We start from the raw sequence: 19,790 nt of genomic DNA on the forward strand, positions 1-19,790 counted from the left end.
ATATACTTTGTGTATATTACTAGTTTTTTATTGCTTAGGCGACACCTAATGGTAGTATTGTACCACCTAACCACCCACGATCCACCCCTTAAAAAAGTTGTGAATACTGTCACGCCTTTATACCATATTCGGTGCTACTGCTATTGATTACCAGTGAGTGTCGTATCCAAGAATTTATATTGTATATGTATTATAAATAATAATAAGTGAGAGATTAACGGGTCACTTACCTAGTTACCTATCTCTTAATTCATGATATAATATGATATAAATAGATTGTTGATATATTATAAAAATATATATATCTACAGATTGTTTTTATTCAGATAGGCATTGCATAATATCAGAACCTTGCTGAATAAAACAATGTATGATGAGGATGACATATATTCTTAATAATAATAAAATCACAAAACAATATACAAACAGTATAACTTAAATTAAATACACAAATAAAGATCAAAAAGGTATATTATAATATTATATATAAAGGTATGCCTAATCTAAATTGAATGCTTATTACAAAAATTTAAACATTTCTTATTATAATATTGATTAATATATAGATCTCGAAACAATAAAGAATAAATAAAATTGTACATAACATATTAAGGTAACAACCTAGTTAAAGAAATATTTTTTCAATACTTAGATTTTAGATTTCAAAACCTACCTCCCAAGAATTGTAACAATATATTTTCTTTATGTTTGATATTTGCTATACCAGATTCACTATATGGGATATCCCATGCGGACAAATTGGCATCAAATATTTCCATTGATCTCCGAACATATTTTAATGCTTTATGAATTAAATTCCTAAAATAATGATACTGTAGTAAATATAATTCACATTCACAATTAGATTACTATTTGGGTTAAGAATATGTAAAAATATAATGTATTACAATTTACGATTTATAATACTACAGCTATAAGTGCTATAGTATCAACTTCAAAATTTAAATAATTATAGCTTATAGCTATGGACTTATTTGTCCAATATTCAATTCATAAGAAAATAACATATTTCGTAAAATATTGTGAAGAATCAGAAAAAATATTATTTTAATAATGAAGAATCAAAAGGGATAGGTACCTAATAAGAATCATCTCAAATTCTAAAAATGTATATAGAAATATTAATACATAACAATAATTACCGATCATTTCTCATGTCTAAATTGTTGACCATTATATCTGACATTTTATCCAATTCATAAGCAACTTCTAAACTATTTTTGCCAAAACGATCTTCTATTGCTTCAAAACTTCTATCCAAATACATATAACAATTCTCGAAATCTCCTTAAATTACATAATACAACAATTTTAACTAGGAATTATTTAAATAAAATGATAAATAAATATAAGTACAATAAATAAAAACATTTCACTTTTGAGGAATTTACAATGGTTATGCATCATAAATCATAATAAATTATAAGTAAAAACGATTTTGTCTTCAAATTTAAATTAGATTCATTGATAAAATTATGTTTATCTAATAATCTACACAGACTTTTTAAATAGATAGCTAAATATCAATGAATACATACATAATATTTTAGTAAAGTATTCATAAATGTAAGAAAATGTTTTTATAATTAATTCTAATAATCATAATTTATTTTAAATAATGATCTTACCAGCTAAAGCATAACATTTTGCTAAACTATCTTCACATTTAGTAATATTAGAATTCTTTTGGTTTAAAACAAGAGTATAAAGTCTTAAGCTCTCAGCAAGAACATATTTTGCATTTACAAAATTACGTGCCTCGAGTTGTTTCATTCCTAATTTCAAAAAATAAAAACTATTTAAAATTAATAAATATATATATTTATTCAGGACATTCAGTCAATTTTTTAACTATCAGCCCAACACACCCATTTTATGAATAATAAAACACATTCAGATTCTATAATTACTGAACGATCAACTTTCAGCTTCAATGTTTCAATTGTAGACTTTTCACGGTTATTATTGTAAATTACTGTGATGGGGCAATTTTAGTATCTTTAATAATATACTAAATAGTAAATACTATTAGTTACTATATTATTATTATACTAATTTTACAACCTTAAATAACTATAAGTACTAGTTCTAAGGTGATCAATTTCTACATCAAAGTTAATTATAATTATTTTCACTGTTACAAGTGACTAATAGTAATATTTTTAAGTAGTTACACAAGTATGAATCAAAAAGAATACTTCATATTCGTGTTTCTTAAAAATTTAAAAATTGTATCTTGAAAATGTTGAGGTAAATTTAATTTTAATGTACTAATTTTAATATATTAGAAAATGGCCTTTATGTAATAATAACTAATTTTTGTCCTTTATAAGAAACAGTATATGACTGATTAAAAATAAATATCTAAAATATTTTATATTTTTCTTATTTGTTATTGAGGTAACTATACAATATTGTTCATAAGTAATTTTTTTTTTAAATTTTTTTTTTTTATTTGAGTTAAACAATCTATACAAGTTATGTATAATAAGCTTAAGTGTTAACAAATTAAGATTACAGCCAGAAAAATATGAAGGAGAAGCCACCCACTGGTGACACTCCAGGTCAGAGTCGTAAGGTTAAATTATAAAATTAGGTCGCGGCACCACTTTCTTTTCAATCTTTTGGGAGGGTTGCCAGGCATTGGATTGGTTAAATTTTTAGCTAGGATGTTTGGAAGTAAGTAATTAATACAGAGAAACATTTCTATAAGGGACAATTGTCTTTTCACTGTAACTATAATATATTCTTGTTATTAGAACAGGCTAAATGGGTTGGTCTTATTGGCATGTCATCAATTACATCTTATAATAATACCAGACAAAGTCATTTATTAGCAGAACTCATGAGTTCATGCCCTAAAAAATTCTAAAATAAGTATGCACTTATACACTAAAAACTGGCAAAATATACATTAAAATATGCCTTTAAAAGTGCAAAAATATGCATTTATATGTACTAAAAATCTACAAATATGACGATTAAAAAAATATAGAAATTTCCATTCATATTTGTAAAAGTTATATTTTATTTGTTTAGTTTTAAATTTAATTTAAAATACTTATTTAAAAAAAACCTATTAATAAGTATATATATTTCATATATCATGTTTCCTACTAATTGCTTAATACGGACTATGTATACATTTGTTTATGTATATACGTACTTACTTTATGCATTAAATACGTTTTATTTTTAATAATTTTACGTTGCAAAAATTCCCATATATTTTAAACAGTGTAGAAATATAAATTATTGCATTTTCATCAAATGTTAGAAAAAATATACTAAATATGCAAAAAAAAACTTCACATATTTAACCACGGTACCTTGAAAAGTATTTCAATGTCACATTGTCACCTAGCATTATATACGACTTAGCAAGATTGATATGCAAATGCATGAACTCACGAGCCCTGTTTATGAGTTATGTTTGAGATGTCTCTAAAAGGGAAGGTTTGATTTTGTGTTATACCTAGATAATAATAAATGTAAAATTGTAAATATTTTTTTGCTGTAATCCTGTATATTGTGAGTAAAAAAAAAATGTTTAAATATTATATATATTTTAAATTAGAATTTTGGTAACATACTAACATGTATGTAAATAATAATGTATAATAGAACTATTTTGTTAAAGTATTTTGTATTAATAATATTTAAAAATTATTATACTTCAAGGTATCATAAGGCGCAAGAGAGGCGAAGCCTGATCACTTGATAAATTTATACACCCTCCCTAAAAAAAAATTATAATAATCTAAATACTCTACTACTCAGCAAATTATAGTAGTTCAGTAGTTGTACCATAATTCATATATTATTTATATACAGAATGGTATATTTATGAATCCTGTACATTAAAGTGCTACTACATATAGTTGATATTTTTAGAACACTGATTTTCTGTTCCTATGGCCACTGCCCACTGACATTCCAACTAGTATAAGATTTATAAAATTCCAGTTTTGATAAAAAACAATAAATCAAGTATTCCAATAAAAAGAGTGAAAGTACAAACAATAAATTTAAGTTGTAATTCATTTGCACTAAATAAATTATTGACTAAACTCAAATTGGAACTGATTATAAAGATTGATTTTATATTAATTCAAAATAAACAGTATGCTTCAGTAAAATTAATTCTATGGTGTCGACTGAAGATAAAAACATCCCCCTTGATATTACTAATTTATATTAATTTTGAGTTGTTATTTTTACCTTTATCATAAGTTTTGTCAGCTTTGAGTAATCCTCTCTTATAATCTAATGTTCTAAATCTTACACAGCACAAACCGCAGTATACAGAGTCATTAACATCTAAATCTGACAAAGTTGATGGAATTTCATTGTGGCATGACAAGCACACAAGTCCCTCAACTATTTTAAAAAACATATCATCTGTTTCTGGATTCATGCAAATACAACATTTACAGTCAAAATGATACTGTTCTTTCAATGAAGCCTGTCTGTCAACTAATCGCATGCGTCGAAAGTTAGGCCCTAAAATTTTCAAAATTATGAACAACAATATTACAATATTATTATTCTACCTATTTTTATTGTATATTCACCATAGCAATTAGTAATTTCTTCTCCTTTGTTAATATCTCGTGAAGCTTTAATGACAACATACTTCAGTATATTACTGGAAAGATTATTCCAATTAAAAAATGATTGAATTAAAAGTTAAATCAATAAATTTACCTTGAAAATATATTTGGGTCGCATGAGTGATTTAATAAACTTGAAGTAGGAAAAATAGCTGTACCAATGCGTGGTTGCGATTCATCAATAATTGAAGTAAATGATCCAGAGTCATAATCTGACAACATATGAGTTGAAATAGCATTTCCATTACACACTAATCTTGTCATATGGTGTAGTAATTCATTGCCCACAGAATCCAACCTAAGATTTGGATGTTTTTGAAAGAAATTGGTTTTCTTTTTCAAGTATAGCAGCAAAAGAGTGGCAGTCTGGAATAAACAAATAAACATTACATCTCTGTTTCTATAAATGATAACTTAACTTAGTTTAAATGGACTCATTCTAAAATAAATCAAAATATTTTTAATGACAATAATTAGTGGTTATTTTTAAGTAATGTATAGTTATATTTTAGTTATCAGTCATATTAAACTACCATACTATTAACATTGGAAATATATTTAATTTGTGTAAAATAGATAAATTACCAGACTGTATTGGTATAGCTCTAATGGTTTTAAATCATCAATATGTGTTAAAAGATAATAAACATGATTATAATTTCTGTTTGCTCGAGAAGTTTCTAACGTCAAACGTAATGCAAGATGGGCAATGCCAATACATTTGAAAATTGATGTTCCCTGTTTACATTCCCAACGATGATATGAATTCTTTGCTTCTTGAAGACATTTATCACCACAAAACAAAATTGTGCAACAGTTATCACATCTGGAAAAAAATTTATTTACTTTACTATAATTATCTTTACATAAAAATTAATTATTAATTGGAAATTTAACATCACTTACGGTATAGAATAATATTTCAATGGTATGCAACAGTTATAACAAAATGAATTGTAATATTCTGGAAGTAACACAAATGCAAATGGATTTTCAAATATTAAAAGTTCTCCATATTCTATTTTCGTTGAAGCAATAAATTGTCTTCCTTTAGCTTCTGAATAACTAAAATAATTTTTAAACCTCAATAGATAGATAAAATTATAATATTTATAAATAATTGTTAAACATATTTTCATACTTAAATTTCTTTCAAAAGTAAGTTTTGAAAAAGATCTTGGGTTTTTAAAGTATAAATCAATAATTATCAAACAAAATGGACAAGGTTAGACAAACATTAGGTAATACTTATTAGCAGGGCTCGTAAGTTCATGCAATAAAAAATGCATAAATTAGCAATCATTCATGCACTAAAAATTGGCAAAATATGCACTAAAAATTTAGAAATATGCATTTATATGCACTAACATTTTTTAATTAAGCACTTCAATCATAAACAAATAATAAAATAATAAGATATATCTAGTAATTGATTTTGATACATTATATAACACTTAATATTTATATATTTATATATTTAATTCATATACCTTGTAAAATATAAAAATTTTTTTTCTTTACTAATCTTAATTCTTAATGTTTATTTTTTTTTTACAAATATAAATTTATAGATTTTCATACACATGTTATACACGGAGGAGGATAGTAGTAGTAATGGATAACATTGTTTTTGCGGTACTGCATAAAACCAATAAAATTGTACAAAAATAAGAATAAATTGAAACCATTACTATATAATTTTAAAAATAAAAAAGTAAATAACAAAGAATTCAAATATTAATTTGTTTAAACATGTTATTTTATGAGATATTATGAGCTAATAACTCTAAAAAATCAACTACATGCCAATTATGCTTTAATACTCAAAATATGCAAAAACATGCACTATTAATCTTCATATATCAATTACTATAGTTATGAAAAGGATTTTTATCTCTGTTACCATATTTTCCTGAGTTGCAAGAAAAACATGCAAATGCATGAACTTACGAGCTCTGCTTATTAGAAATAATACATGAGTACTCAATACATACTTAGTAAATGAAGCCTCATTCTATATAATATATTATCTAAATGGGCCAACATAAAATCCCCCCCCCCCAAAAAAAAAAACCAAATTCCTAATTATACCACTGGGTTTCGTGTACATGTGATGTCTTAGTAACACATAATTATGTACTTGTATTTACATTAGTGTCTAGAGTATATTTACCTACTTAACTAAACTGTTTACAAAATACAAATACATAGTCAACTATCACAAAAATTACCATAACTTCAATTTAGGAGATTTAAACGGAAGAGTTATTTTATTTGTAGACAGTTTTTTTTTTATTAGATCTTCTGTAAGCGTTTCATTAGAATTTTCAACAATATCTGCATTATTAGAGTTTTTATCACAATCTGACAAAACTTTGCATTTCTTGATAAATTGATCTATATTAAAATAATTAATCAAAAAATTAATAATACATAATGTGTGTATTATAAAATATTAGTTATACCTCTAACCTTCTAAGGGTATTTTATACACATTCTTTGATAGTTCTAATATATTTTCCAAGTTAGTTTTAGCAGTTTTAAATTGTTTCAAAGCTATTAAACATTCAATTTCACGTTTTAACAATTTCAGAATTAATTGACCTTTATTAACTTCTTGTTCATTAATATCTGAGTTTTCCAATATATTAAGACTGGTATCAATATCTTTTAAACATTCCTGGAATAATATTAAGTATTTATACGGAACAGTATAGTATTTATCATTGAATTTCAAAAAAAACATACTTGATATTTGTTTAACCTCAGATACATAGCTGAACGGTTAGAAAACGCTAATGCTGATTCTATACTTTTAAATGGAGCAAACTGAGCCGCTTTGGTGTAAAGCTTACAGCACAACTCCAGCCGATTCATTTTGAACTCTTCATTAGCCAAAAGTCGAATCTCTTTGGATTTGGTAGAGTTTTTTAGACTGTCATTAAACTTTGGATCATCCAACCATTTTTCCAAACAGTTCCTATGGTACAGACATTAACCACATAGTAAATATGATGTATTGATCTTGTAATACAACGATTGTGAAAAAAGAGAGTACCTGATGAAATCATTTTGCATACAGAGATTAACTTTTTCATTATTAGCAGTATGCTTAAATGTTTCCATAAAACTATTATTCTCAGCGTAATGGGTTAAAATGTCCATTACATTTTCCCAACGGATAAACGTGTTTACAGACATAATTTAAATAGTTATATAATTTCTAATTTAAACTAAAAATATAGCCACAATTATGTACGCGTCTATTACACTACTGTACAAGTGTTGTTAAGAGTTCACAGATCAAGTCATAGAATACAAAATATAAAGAATCAGATATTTATGTCTCCAACAATCCTACTGTGACTCGTTCAAAGTTAAGTAATTAGTAGTTTCGTAAATTTCGTAAACATGATATTATATCAAAATTGATTTTTAATCGAAAAACTTTTCTATGGTTAATAACACGGTACACGGACATCGGTGCCTCGGTGGATCGACTGGACCACTGGGCACTTTGACTGGACCGGGAGTCCGGGTCCCGGGACCGTGATTCATAAAAAACTAACAACAATTTTCTTATTATCAACATTAAAACTCTTCTTCTTCCATGTGGAGTGATAAAAAAGTATATTGGTATGTATCAATGTATCATAATATGTCTATGGTGGTATACTGTTCTGTACTTCTCTGATAATAATAATAATATGTCTAAGGTATAGAAGTGGAAACAAAAAGATTGAGAATGATAGGTATTAATGTATTATTAATTATAATAATAATATAGATTAACTATTATAGTATGGTTTATAATTGTATTACTATTAACTATACCAATTAATATTTAATGAAGATTATGGAGTTTATTGTTTTTATAAAATTGTCATTATAAACTATTGATTTTGTTCTTTCGTATTCAAAGTTCATACTGAATTAATTTTATTTTGATCAAACTAATTTTCAAATTATCCATTGACACCTATGTTTATTTACTTTAATTGCCCTTCAATAATACAAATTTTCTTTTTTCTCTGCACTTCATAAAGTGTTATGAAAAATGGCTTCATATTGTAAGACAATTTTTATTTATTCCGTTTGTTTACGTAGATCAATATTTTTAATTTATTTTTGTAGATGATGCAGTCTTTCGAAGAAAAATTACAGAATCTGCAAACATAGACGAACGAAATAGATCTAGTGAAAATAAGAGAGGACGATGGGATCAACCAGATGCCCAAAAACTTAATTCTGATGAGCAATGGGAACGAATAGTTGAACGAGCTAGAAATCTTAGAAGGTTTTTGCCTACCATAGACAATTATTTTACAATAAGCTGTTAAATTTTAATAATATAGTTAATTATTTAAATATTATTTTCAGTGATACACAATTCACTGACATTCACGGGGATAAACCAGCATCTCTAATAGATTTGCCTATTGATGCAAATATTTCTTCCAATAAACCACCGGTACCAGTTAGAACATCTCCTTTGTGGAATGAAATTATGCCTCAATTTAACCCATTTAATTTAATTAACCCAATGAATGTAATGGATTCTGCAATGTTTATGGGACAAGTTAGTAGAAAGTTACATTTTTTATAAATCGATGTTTTATTTGTAATTTTTTTAGTATGGTATCATGGGTGGAATGCTAACACCCCCTTCAATGATTGTTAATCATACTACACCAAGAACACCAGACTCCAATGTTATTCAGACAGATAAACGAATTATACAACTAGAACTGTGCACCCTGTATCCACCTCCTTCAAACGCTCCGACGCCAACTTCTAGAGAAAGGCCCCCAGGCTGTCGAACTGTATTTGTTGGAGGTTTGCCAGATAGCATTACTGAAGATATAATGAAATCAATTTTTACTAACTATGGAGAAATATTGACAATTCGTTTGAGTAATAGAAAATTTTGTCACATACGTTTTGAGAATGAGTGCTCCGTTGATCTTGCATTAGAACTCTCAGGTAAAATATTTGACTTGTGTTAATTAATCAGTTTTAAGGCTTTAACAATAACAGATATTCGTTATTTTTAATTATTTATCATATAATAGCTTCATCTTACATATTATATTTCATAAATTTTAATATTAATGACTGTACATATAATACTTAGGATATCGATTAGTGATGAAAGGACAAGAGCTAGTATCTGCATCACGTTTACATGTAGATTATGCTCAAGCCCGTGATGATCAGTATGAATGGGAAATGAAAAAAAGACATTTAATGCGCGAAGAAAGACGTTTACAACAAACTCGATCAAATCCTCCTCCATCTCCTCCATTAATACCCCATTTTACTGAAGCTAAAGCTCTATCTGTTAGTGAAGAAATTAAGGGTAATTAATTCATAGGATTTTATAGTTGATTAAAATTTTTATTATTAACTACTTATACTTATTATTTTATAGCTGATTCATCATTTTTAAATGCTGTACAAGTAGTTATTACGTGGTTAGAACGGGGAGATTGTAACAAACGTAATGTTAATATATTTTATTCGATAATTCAATCGACCAATTCTCATGTACGACGTTTACTGTCAGAAAAAAACCAATTTGAAGAAGAACTACAAAATCTCAAAGACCTTACAAAACGACGCATGCAAGCGATCTTATTACAATGTAAGTATAATTACTCTATTTATTATAATAATATACTACTATATTTTGGTTATAAGAGAACTTCTAACCATTGACCTTGTTAGAATGACAACTGATGACAAGAGTCAAAACTGAGAAGAAAAAGTAAATAACATAGCCTGTAACGTGCTAAAAAAACAAAACATAATTACAATAAGAGCTATTTTTATTTGCATGACAGGTTTCATAATTTTCTTTTTTTATAATAATTAGATTCAGGTATTTGGTTTTTTTTTATTTGGTTCAGCTTAAATTTAAGGTTCACATTATAAATATTATGATTTCATATTGTGCATTTGTCAAGGTTAGTATTGCTTATGACTGAAGAATAAAATTTAGTAAATCTATGGTATTAAAGTAATGATGAATAAATATATACTGATTTAATTGAGGACGCCACACCTGCATGTGTTGTCTCCATCTTACAAGTGTATAACATACCAAATTTTATACTCAGCAGATCACGTTTAACTCTGTTCGTTTAAAATTTAGAGTGAATTGACCTCTTATAAAAATTAAAGGCAAGATTATTATCTTGGTCATTGTATGGGATTTTTAATGTATTTTAATTTTAAAATGAGTTATGGTATTTTAAGATATAAAAACAATTTTCAATTTTAAAATACTAATAACTCGCTTTAAAATTAAAATATAATAAAAAGCCCATGTGATGTCTTGGATAATAATCTTGCCTTTAATTTTTATAATAGGTAGATTCACACTAAATTTTAAGCTAACCAAGCTAATGTGATCGACTGAGCGTAAAATTTGTTATGTTACACACTTGTAAGACAGACAACACATGAGGGCGTGGCATGCTCTTAAGGCACAAAATAACCATTGTTAATGAGTTGAATTTTTGTGAACATTGGAAGTTGAAACTACATTTTTGTAGTCTATTTTCAAACAATTTGAAAATGTTATTTATATTTCAGAAACTATTATTTTACTTCCCAAATATTAAAGGTAAGTATGATGTCAAGTATGGGGTCAAGGTTTTAATTATAATAAAGGTATTTTGATGGTGGTAAGAAAAAAAAAATTTTTTTAAACAATCCAATTTTATCCCTAAAATTCTTATAATTTTCTGTTCAAATTACTGCTCTTTTAATAAGACCAGCAAGTTACATAAACATTATTCTTATGATGGTAAGTTGATGAGAAAGAAATAAGATAATAAAAATTATCAGTTTTAAATTTTAATACAAAATTATAATTATTAATTATCATTTTAAGTAAATTTCCTTAAACATTAAAATCTAAATTTTTTAAAAAAATTATATAATTTCTATACCTTTTACATTATTTGTTAAAATTGTAATGTATGTAATTTATTTATTTAAATCTAATTGATTGCTTTAATTTATTCTTAATATTACATGTAAATCAATGTATATTTTAATACTCAAATAAAATTTATCACAATACTATGGCGTAATATATTTTCCTACAAAAACTAAAGATATCTGATTTATAAAAACCTTACTTCTTTTTTTTCTTAATATGTTAACCGCCTGTGTTATTGTCCTTGTATAAAGTCACTCAGATCGAGAAAGTGTTTACTTCTGCATCGCACAAGAAGGTTTGGGATCATTTCACAAAGGCGCAGAGAAAGAACATTGAGACATGGAAGAAGCAGGCAATGGTAGGTTTTATGCTAACTAGAACAGACAACAAACAAATAAAATAGCTTTTGCTTAATTTAGTTGCCTATCTATAATGAAATGTGAAGATAGTTTGTTTATAATTTATTCCAAACATTTAACTATCATAATATCTTGCTTATTCATAAAAGTTATTGCTTAACATTTACAAGTATTTACATTATTATTTTGATGGTTATAATTCATATTAATGCATATTAATATAAAATAAAAGCCATTTTTCATTTGCATGATGATATCAACTGTGTGCTGTAATATTTTATGAATATAATTAACAGGAATTTGTATTGTACCAAATAATTTAGGTAGGTGTTATATTTTATTTGTTTACCTTGAGTTTTTTATGATTGATGTGAAAATTAGGGATCAAGCGTAATATATATGTTTACCTACAAATTTGTAATGTACCTGCTACAAAAAAGTATATATTTACAAACCATTGATTTTTTTTTTTTTATATTTAGTATTTTTTTGTTTTAATTAATGATTTAAAATATTTAGGCTCTATCCAAATTGGGTATTGATGATGAAGATGAAATGATTGGTGGAGACGAAATGGATTTATCTGACGATGAAAGCAATTTGAAAAAGACAAAAACAAAAACTGATCCTATACAGTTACAGGTTATTGGAATTTTATCATAAACCATTTTATATGTCTATAAATTATTCATACTTAATTACTTACTATTCATGACATTACATGTACCTATATCATTTTGTGGTAGGATGAAAATGATCACCTTAAATGTGAACTGGAAGCTTATAAAAATGAAATAGGAATGATGAAAGCTAGTTTACAAACTTCCGACCAAAAAGATATACAAATAAATTATTTACAACAACAGTTATTATCTACTAGACAAGTAATTATATATCATGTTTTATTATCATAATTTTTTTTTTCTTAGATTTTTTATATCTATCGTTCTCTGGATATTTTTTTCCCAGTTCAATATTTTTTCATTCATAATTACTAATTAGTTATTCATATCATTTAGTATTTAATTCAAAGATTGAATAAAAATCTTTTTTTATAAACTTACACCTTTTTCAAAATAATATTTAAATAGTTATAACATTAACTTATAAAACAATTATTTAATAGGAATTGAATGTTCTTACTGAAAAATGTTCTGATGCTCAAAAATCCAATTCAAGTTCAATTGATGACCAGCTAACACCAAGCAACAAAATAAAAGAAACGAACATTGGATCAAATCATTTTTCTGATCATCAAATAAAATTACTTGGTTGGTACAAATTTTATTTTGCAAAAAAAATATTGTCAATAATCTATATTTTGTGTTCCTAAAACTAAATTACATTTTATCAAGTTGAGAAACTCATTTGAATGCGAATAGTTTTTAGGCAGTGGTTATGTAACGACAGTCAATCATTTGAACTTGGTACATCTGCTATGTTTTATAAATTCATACTATTTAAGTTGGCCTCCAAAAATGGTTCTTAACTTGAATAGCATATAATGTTTTGTTAATTATAAATCAAACGCTGAAGTTCATTTGATGAAAATAAATACCTTTACAAAATATTAATTAAATGATGTGTTGTTGTTATAATCAATATGCAACTAATACAAATTTTTATACAATCATTAGAGGCTTAATAAATACTCAAAATACCTTGAACTATTAGAAATTCAAACAGCATAATCAAGTTTTAAATAGTCGACTATGATGCAAATTAATTCTAATTTTTTTTTTCTTAATGTGAATACTTACTATTATATTTTTAAATTTTTAATCCCAAATTGAATTAGTTTTAGTTTCTGAAAACTTAGGTTCGACCCATTCCGAATAATATGTTTGGCTGTATGGTTATTTTTATTCAAAATGTATTTTATCATATACAGGTCATATTGCAATATATTTGAATATTCATCCTTTTGGAATAAGTGTTGAAAGTATTGTTAACTATATCAAAAACATTGATAAGAATATTACTTCTCAACAAATAGAAAATCTTCTAGTCACCAACCAAATATTATTTGAAAATTTCCAACATGATGATTCATCTCTGTGGAAATTAGTCAATTTTAGTTAACTATGACATTTTAAGGTACTTGATTATTTTCATTTATAACAGTTTGTTGTTTTTACATTTTTTTTTCTTTACTAGTGTTTTACATAGTTTATATGAGAATGTTGCTTTATAATTTGTAATTTATTCTTTTGGTTGTTATTATTAAGTATCTTGTTTATTTCAATTATTTTTGTACTCCTAATTACAACATTTAATTTGTAATAAAAACATAATACAACTAATTTATATTGTTATTTAACAATTTTAACATAATATAATGCTAATTATAATCTTTTTTTATGTATTAATTTTGTACAATTTTACTATTTTTACAGAACTTTTCATTATATATATATGTATACTACTATACTATATATTAGTACTCGTGTCTTTTTCTTTGTAAAGTTCATAATAATTATTAATAATACAGAGTTTTAAACCAAATATGTATTTAGTATTTTTTAATCTTAATCATGATTTACTTTTATTATCTAGTACTTGTCATTGATTAGTAATATAAAATATTTTGTTAGTTGTCTGTCGTTTGTCGTTCGTCTTATAGGATATTTATCTTATTGATTAATTTATAGTACATACCTACTATCCATAGGTATCTATATAGACACAAATTGTTGTGGGGGACTTAAGCCCTCAAAGATTTCAATTCTTAAGTATAACAAATTAAAAAAATTCTCCTTTCACAAAAAAATAATAATTTATTGAAAAGTCAAATTAGTTTTTCATATTAATTTTTAATTTTTTCAAAAAATACCCATAACGCTTTTTTACATTGGATAAAAAGATCTTTAACTTTATTTAAAAGTTCTTATTACATTTTTATAATAGTAATTCTAAAACATTAATGATACATACTACATACGCAAAATTTTAAATATTTTGTTCAACTTTTTAGAAAATTTAAAAAATTAATAAAATGTTTAATTCTAATGAATAAAGATTGAATATTTAAAACAAAGTATCTCATAAGTAGTTCATATTGTAACCAAAAAATCTAAAAACAGTACAATACACAATATAGATTCTAAAAGGATTGAAAAATCTATTGATTTTACAATATATTTTTATGTGTACTCGATAAGTAGTTGAAATAATGCTTCAATTTTGAAAGTCAATATCATTTCTGGGGGGAGTAAATCTGGATTTTTTAGAGGTAAAAAAATGTAAAGTTGATAAAAAATTTACATTTGTTTTTAAAAATATTGAGGAAACTGGAAAACAAAAAAAAAAACAAATGAATGAAAAATTGTAATTTTTGCACAGAATCAGTTTATGACAAATTAGATATTTGAGCTTTTTAATGTAACTCAAAAATCAATTACCATACGGCTTCAATACCTACTTAAACTTTTCCCCAAAAGTTTGTATCACTATTTTCTTTACATGATGATATATATAGATGGTTTTTGAGCTATGCATACATTCTGGGCAAACAATCAATATTTGTCAAAATCACGAATATTTGTAAATTATTTAGTTAGAAGTTGATAAAAATATTCTTTTTAGTTGTAAGATTTTAAAACTTAATACAAGATTTCTCATGAATTTGTCTGCCTTTAACTAAGAAAAAAATGTCTATTATGAAAGTCAAATTAAATTTTTTTGAGTGTTTAAAGTTCAAATTTTACAACATTAAAGATATTCACTCGATTTCTCATGGTAAGATTTTATGATTTTTGTAGGTAATCAAAGACCAATAACTGTAGATACCAATTTGGAATTTATAGTTTATACCAAATGTTTTTAATAATCTTCCATACACTAGATAACATCTTCAAAATATTTCAACTCTTTATTCAATTTCAAGCTTAAGAAAATTTTAATCTTAATTATTTTTTTTTAAATTATTACTGTCCATAGCTAATTTTTGTTCAGTATAAAAACTTAAAATTTTAATACATGGTTCCACTTTTTGTTAGAGATAATTAAAAAAAATTCAAAGTTGAGTGTAAATCTACAATCATTTTTTATGTATTTTATTATAACTGAAGTTACACAATAAAGTATTATAGTGTACTATACTATAAAAGTATATAGTATACTAAGTATAAAAGTAGATACCCAGTATCAGTCTGGCCCACAGGGCTACCCGGCGATCGCCGGGAGCCCTTCGATATTTTTCAATATTAGGGGCCCATAGCCAATTGTAAACGTAATAAAAAATAAGCATGTGTTTAAAATTCAAATCGGGTACAACTATAATCAATATGTAAGCATTGAACAAAGTTGTAATAACTATTTACCAAAAATATTTCAAATTCTTTTTAGACTTACAACTAAAACGGGCTTATTCAATACACTGATATGTTCTTATACTTCCATGCACACAAGTTAAGTGAGAACGAGTGTTTTCAAAACTAAAAATTTTAAAAATCAAACATAAATCTTCATTAAGCCAGCAATATTTGGATCCTTTAACTGGTCTATTTGTTGAAGATATCATTCAAAGTATAAACACAGATAAAGTTATTGATATGTTAGGATCGTCATGCAGTGAATTAAAAAAATTACTTTTTTAATAATTTAATGTTAATTTTTAATTCAAATTTTGTATTTTATTTGTAAAATTGTTAAGTAACAATGTTGATATACATTTTTATATTTATAATATTATATTGACAAAGACGTTGAAAAAAACGACCTAATTTTATTAATGATGTATAAAATAGTTTTAATATTTTATCAAATGACAGTAAAAATTTTTTTCGTTTAAGTTAAAATTAAGTTTGTTGGGGACCCATTCGAAATTAGTTAACCAGAGTCCCTGTCATGAGCCAGACCGACACTGAGTTTACCATATACAACATATATTATAAAGGTCAATATGACTGTGGTAGACGACCATGAATTAATGGAGAATATGTAGAAATAAAAAGAGATAAAGCAAGGTGGACCTAACCATCAGATGCCTTAATATAGTACAATATACTTATAGTTATGATTTATAAACAACTTTTCAGAACAAGCAATAGTCAAAACATTAGTGAAGGATAATTTTCAACCACTTATTTTATTTGATGATAAACATTTTTTTAATCATTATTATTTTTGATATTTTTTTAACAATTTCAGCAGCAATGCCCATTAATTACATTACATTCACAGGGTATTTCAATACAGATAAAATATTAGTACCTACCTACTTGATTAGTTAGAATCTAAGTTTTTTTTTTTTAATTTGGTTTGTATTTTTATTTTATAAATAATTTGATTTGGTAAGAAATTTATTTTAGTCTTCAAATGCTTACTAATTCTATACTAATGTATTATTTTTTTTATTTAAACTTCCCTTGTTAATGATTGTATTTATTAAGTTTTAGATGAATTAAAATTGCAAGGTTATCTCTAAATTAGCAGCGAATTGTGATGAACATAAATGTCTACCTACATAATATTATAACGAAGTTTTACTTGACTACACAGATGAGTTTTACATGTAAACTAAAATATTCTAATATTGATGGTAAAAAGAATGCAGAAAAGAGATTAAAAAAAAATATTTCATTTAAATTTTAACTTATATACAGGGTGATTCTTTTATCAAACAACACTCATTATTTAAAAAAGCGGGTAAGTCGTGTATGTCGCTCTGCTGTACAGTAGGTTACAAGTGGGTTACTGTAATGGATGGAATTAAATTTGAATCCAATGATATTATATCATTGTATACAAAAAACGATTCTGAGCGAAGACGGTTTATCTGTCTAGGATATATTATAGATTATTAAAAATTTTCAAATCTTAGATTTAAAAAGAAAATTTTTTATGAATTTCTAGCTTAAAATAATTTCTGTATTTTCGTGATTTTTACATAATATGTTGTCAAAACTCAAACTTTGAATGCTTAAAAAAAAAATTGTGACTATGTATTCCTTTTATTTTGCAACTGCTATTGTAAAAATATGTTAGGAGCCTTGTATTAAATTTTCAAATCTTAGAATTAAAAAGGAAAACTTTTATGAATTTCTATCTAAGATAATTTGAACATTGCCGTAATTTTTACGTATTTAGTCAAAATTTGAACTTTAAATGCTTATAAAAAAAAATCGTGCCTACGAATTTTTAATATTTTTTAACTTCTATTGTTACAATGTGTTAGAAGCCTTGTATTAAATTTTCAAGCTTGTCTACCGAACAAATAAATTTTCATCGATATTTATAGAAAAAAAAACTAAAATAGTTGAAAAATTAAAATGTCAGTAAACAGCTCAAAACAAATCTAAATATTTTGAAAATTTTATCAAATATATAAACATTCAGTCAAAATTTCAAGTATTTGCGGTAATTTGTTTTAGAGTTACACCAAAATAAGGAAATCGCTAAAAGTGAAAATCCAATGTTGTAAAAATTTAAATTTCAAATCCTCATAAAAATTTAATTTGAATTTCCGGTGGAATTTTTATTTGTGATAAACATTGAAAAACTAGTAAGGAATCTTGTATTAAATTTTAAAATCTTAGATTTAAAAAGAAAATTTTTTATGAATTTCTAGCTTAAAATAATTTGTGAATTTTCGTGATTTTTACGTATTTTGTCAAAATTCAAACTTTGAATGCTTATAAAAAAAAATTGTGACTATGAATTTCTTTTATTTTTCAACTGCTATTGTAACAATATTTTAAGAGCCTTGTATTAAATTTTCAAGCTTTTCTGCCTAACAAATAAATTTTTATCGATATTAATTTAAAAAAAACTAATAATGATCGAAAATTTGAAATGCCTATGAATAGTTCAACTTAAGTCGAAATTTTTTGAAAATTGCATGGTGGATAGAATATACTTATATAAACATTCGGTGAAAATTTCATGTATCTATGGTCATTTGTTTTAAAGTTACATCAAAAACCAAAATCGATTTTGTCGAAAAATGAGTGTGCGTAAAATTTCCCGTTTTTCCCTTAATTTTTAGTTTGTTTTTCTCAATTATTTAGAAAAGTATTAAGAATTTTTTACTTTTGACCCCCCAAAGTACCAACTAGATTCACTTTCTGATCGAAAGAGGTACTGAAGTCAAAACTCGAAGCATTTTTACTGCCCCTGTGTCTGTGATGACAGACACAAAAAAAAAAAAAAAAAAATACACATCATGGTAAAATCAATACATTCATCGCTCCGCTCAGAATCTAAAAAAATAATAGGATGCATATGTTTTTAATTTAGTTTTAAATGTATTTTTATTGTTTTGACAATGGATATACTCGTACTTTTTGATCATTGATCATAATTAATAATTTGAAATAATACTCAACTGTTTTTCTTAATTCCAGTAATAATTATTAGATAATTAAGAACATTGAACAACTTTGGCGTTCCAAACGAAAACTGTTATAACAGGTTATGGGTATAATAAAATTGTTATAATACAAATATACAATAGTATATCTTTACACAAGTGTAGTTGGTATATTAATAGATAATAATAATAATTATGTTTGAAAAAATAAACGGTCTCAAAATCCAACTGATGCTGGCCAATTAAAATAATATTATTGCGTACTAGCTGGCCACTAATAAACAACGGTTTGTTTGAAATTATCGGCTTTGGTCTACGACGAAATCCGGAAATGGTTCATTTTATTTTTTTCTGTCTACCTACACGCGCATAATACACCTGCAAAATGGCTGCATCTTATAATATCGAGAAATCCGACCACATTGAAAAGACCACCATAAGAAAAGTTATCGACAAAACAAATAGCAACATCGAATACGATGAAATGGAAACCAAGCTACACAGATTCGATAACTACAACGAGGAAATAACTTATG

General features: G+C 25.4%; 2 protein-coding genes across 6 annotated transcripts; one reads left to right on the forward strand and one right to left on the reverse strand.

Moving 5' to 3' along the window:
• Positions 1–453: 453 nt before the first annotated feature.
• Positions 454–11,920, reverse strand: LOC107171982 (protein-lysine N-methyltransferase SMYD4-like). Of its 4 annotated transcripts, none has more exons than XM_089221509.1 (12): positions 11,783–11,920; positions 7,383–7,614; positions 7,107–7,314; positions 6,866–7,031; positions 5,541–5,699; positions 5,220–5,460; positions 4,729–5,000; positions 4,596–4,669; positions 4,243–4,524; positions 1,650–1,796; positions 1,164–1,308; positions 454–819 (listed from the first exon to the last, which is right to left on the reverse strand). In XM_089221509.1, exons 2-12 carry the CDS (start codon positions 7,509–7,511, stop codon positions 663–665), a joined length of 1,980 nt encoding a protein of 659 aa, XP_089077635.1. In that variant the 5' UTR covers positions 7,512–7,614; positions 11,783–11,920; the 3' UTR covers positions 454–662. The 4 variants fall into 4 exon arrangements, with proteins under 4 accessions (XP_089077635.1, XP_089077633.1, XP_089077634.1 ...); XM_089221507.1 differs by lacking the exon at positions 11,783–11,920 and adding an exon at positions 7,693–8,171; XM_089221508.1 differs by lacking the exons at positions 1,650–1,796; positions 11,783–11,920 and adding an exon at positions 7,693–8,172.
• LOC107165453 (ecto-NOX disulfide-thiol exchanger 2) lies at positions 8,365–14,544 on the forward strand. 2 transcript variants are annotated; one of them, XM_089221511.1, is made up of 11 exons: positions 8,365–8,386; positions 8,769–8,931; positions 9,015–9,213; positions 9,269–9,617; positions 9,769–9,993; positions 10,066–10,278; positions 11,835–11,941; positions 12,462–12,584; positions 12,689–12,826; positions 13,069–13,213; positions 13,834–14,544. In XM_089221511.1, exons 1-11 carry the CDS (start codon positions 8,380–8,382, stop codon positions 14,022–14,024), a joined length of 1,860 nt encoding a protein of 619 aa, XP_089077637.1. In that variant the 5' UTR covers positions 8,365–8,379; the 3' UTR covers positions 14,025–14,544. The 2 variants fall into 2 exon arrangements, with proteins under 2 accessions (XP_089077637.1, XP_015369168.1); XM_015513682.2 differs by lacking the exon at positions 8,365–8,386 and adding an exon at positions 8,420–8,704.
• Positions 14,545–19,790: the final 5,246 nt, after the last annotated feature.

The sequence above is a fragment of the Diuraphis noxia genome, unplaced genomic scaffold (assembly GCF_037042655.1).
Source record: "Diuraphis noxia isolate RWA-SAM2 unplaced genomic scaffold, SU_Dnox_SAM2 contig0002, whole genome shotgun sequence".
Classification (NCBI taxonomy): domain Eukaryota; kingdom Metazoa; phylum Arthropoda; class Insecta; order Hemiptera; family Aphididae; genus Diuraphis; species Diuraphis noxia.

Excerpts from the sequence above, each read along its gene's own strand:
- LOC107171982 (XM_089221507.1), bottom strand. The coding sequence starts at position 7,835 with ATGTCTGTAAACACGTTTATCCGTTGGGAAAATGTAATGGACATTTTA. Across the intron at positions 7,615-7,692 it reads ATGCAAAATGATTTCATCAG|GAACTGTTTGGAAAAATGGT; the intron begins GTACTCTCTTTT and ends TCTGTACCATAG. Across the intron at positions 1,797-4,242 it reads TGACAAAACTTATGATAAAG|GAATGAAACAACTCGAGGCA; the intron begins GTAAAAATAACA and ends TTTTGAAATTAG.
- LOC107165453 (XM_015513682.2), top strand. Across the intron at positions 12,585-12,688 it reads CTGATCCTATACAGTTACAG|GATGAAAATGATCACCTTAA; the intron begins GTTATTGGAATT and ends ATTTTGTGGTAG. Across the intron at positions 13,214-13,833 it reads TCATCAAATAAAATTACTTG|GTCATATTGCAATATATTTG; the intron begins GTTGGTACAAAT and ends TATCATATACAG.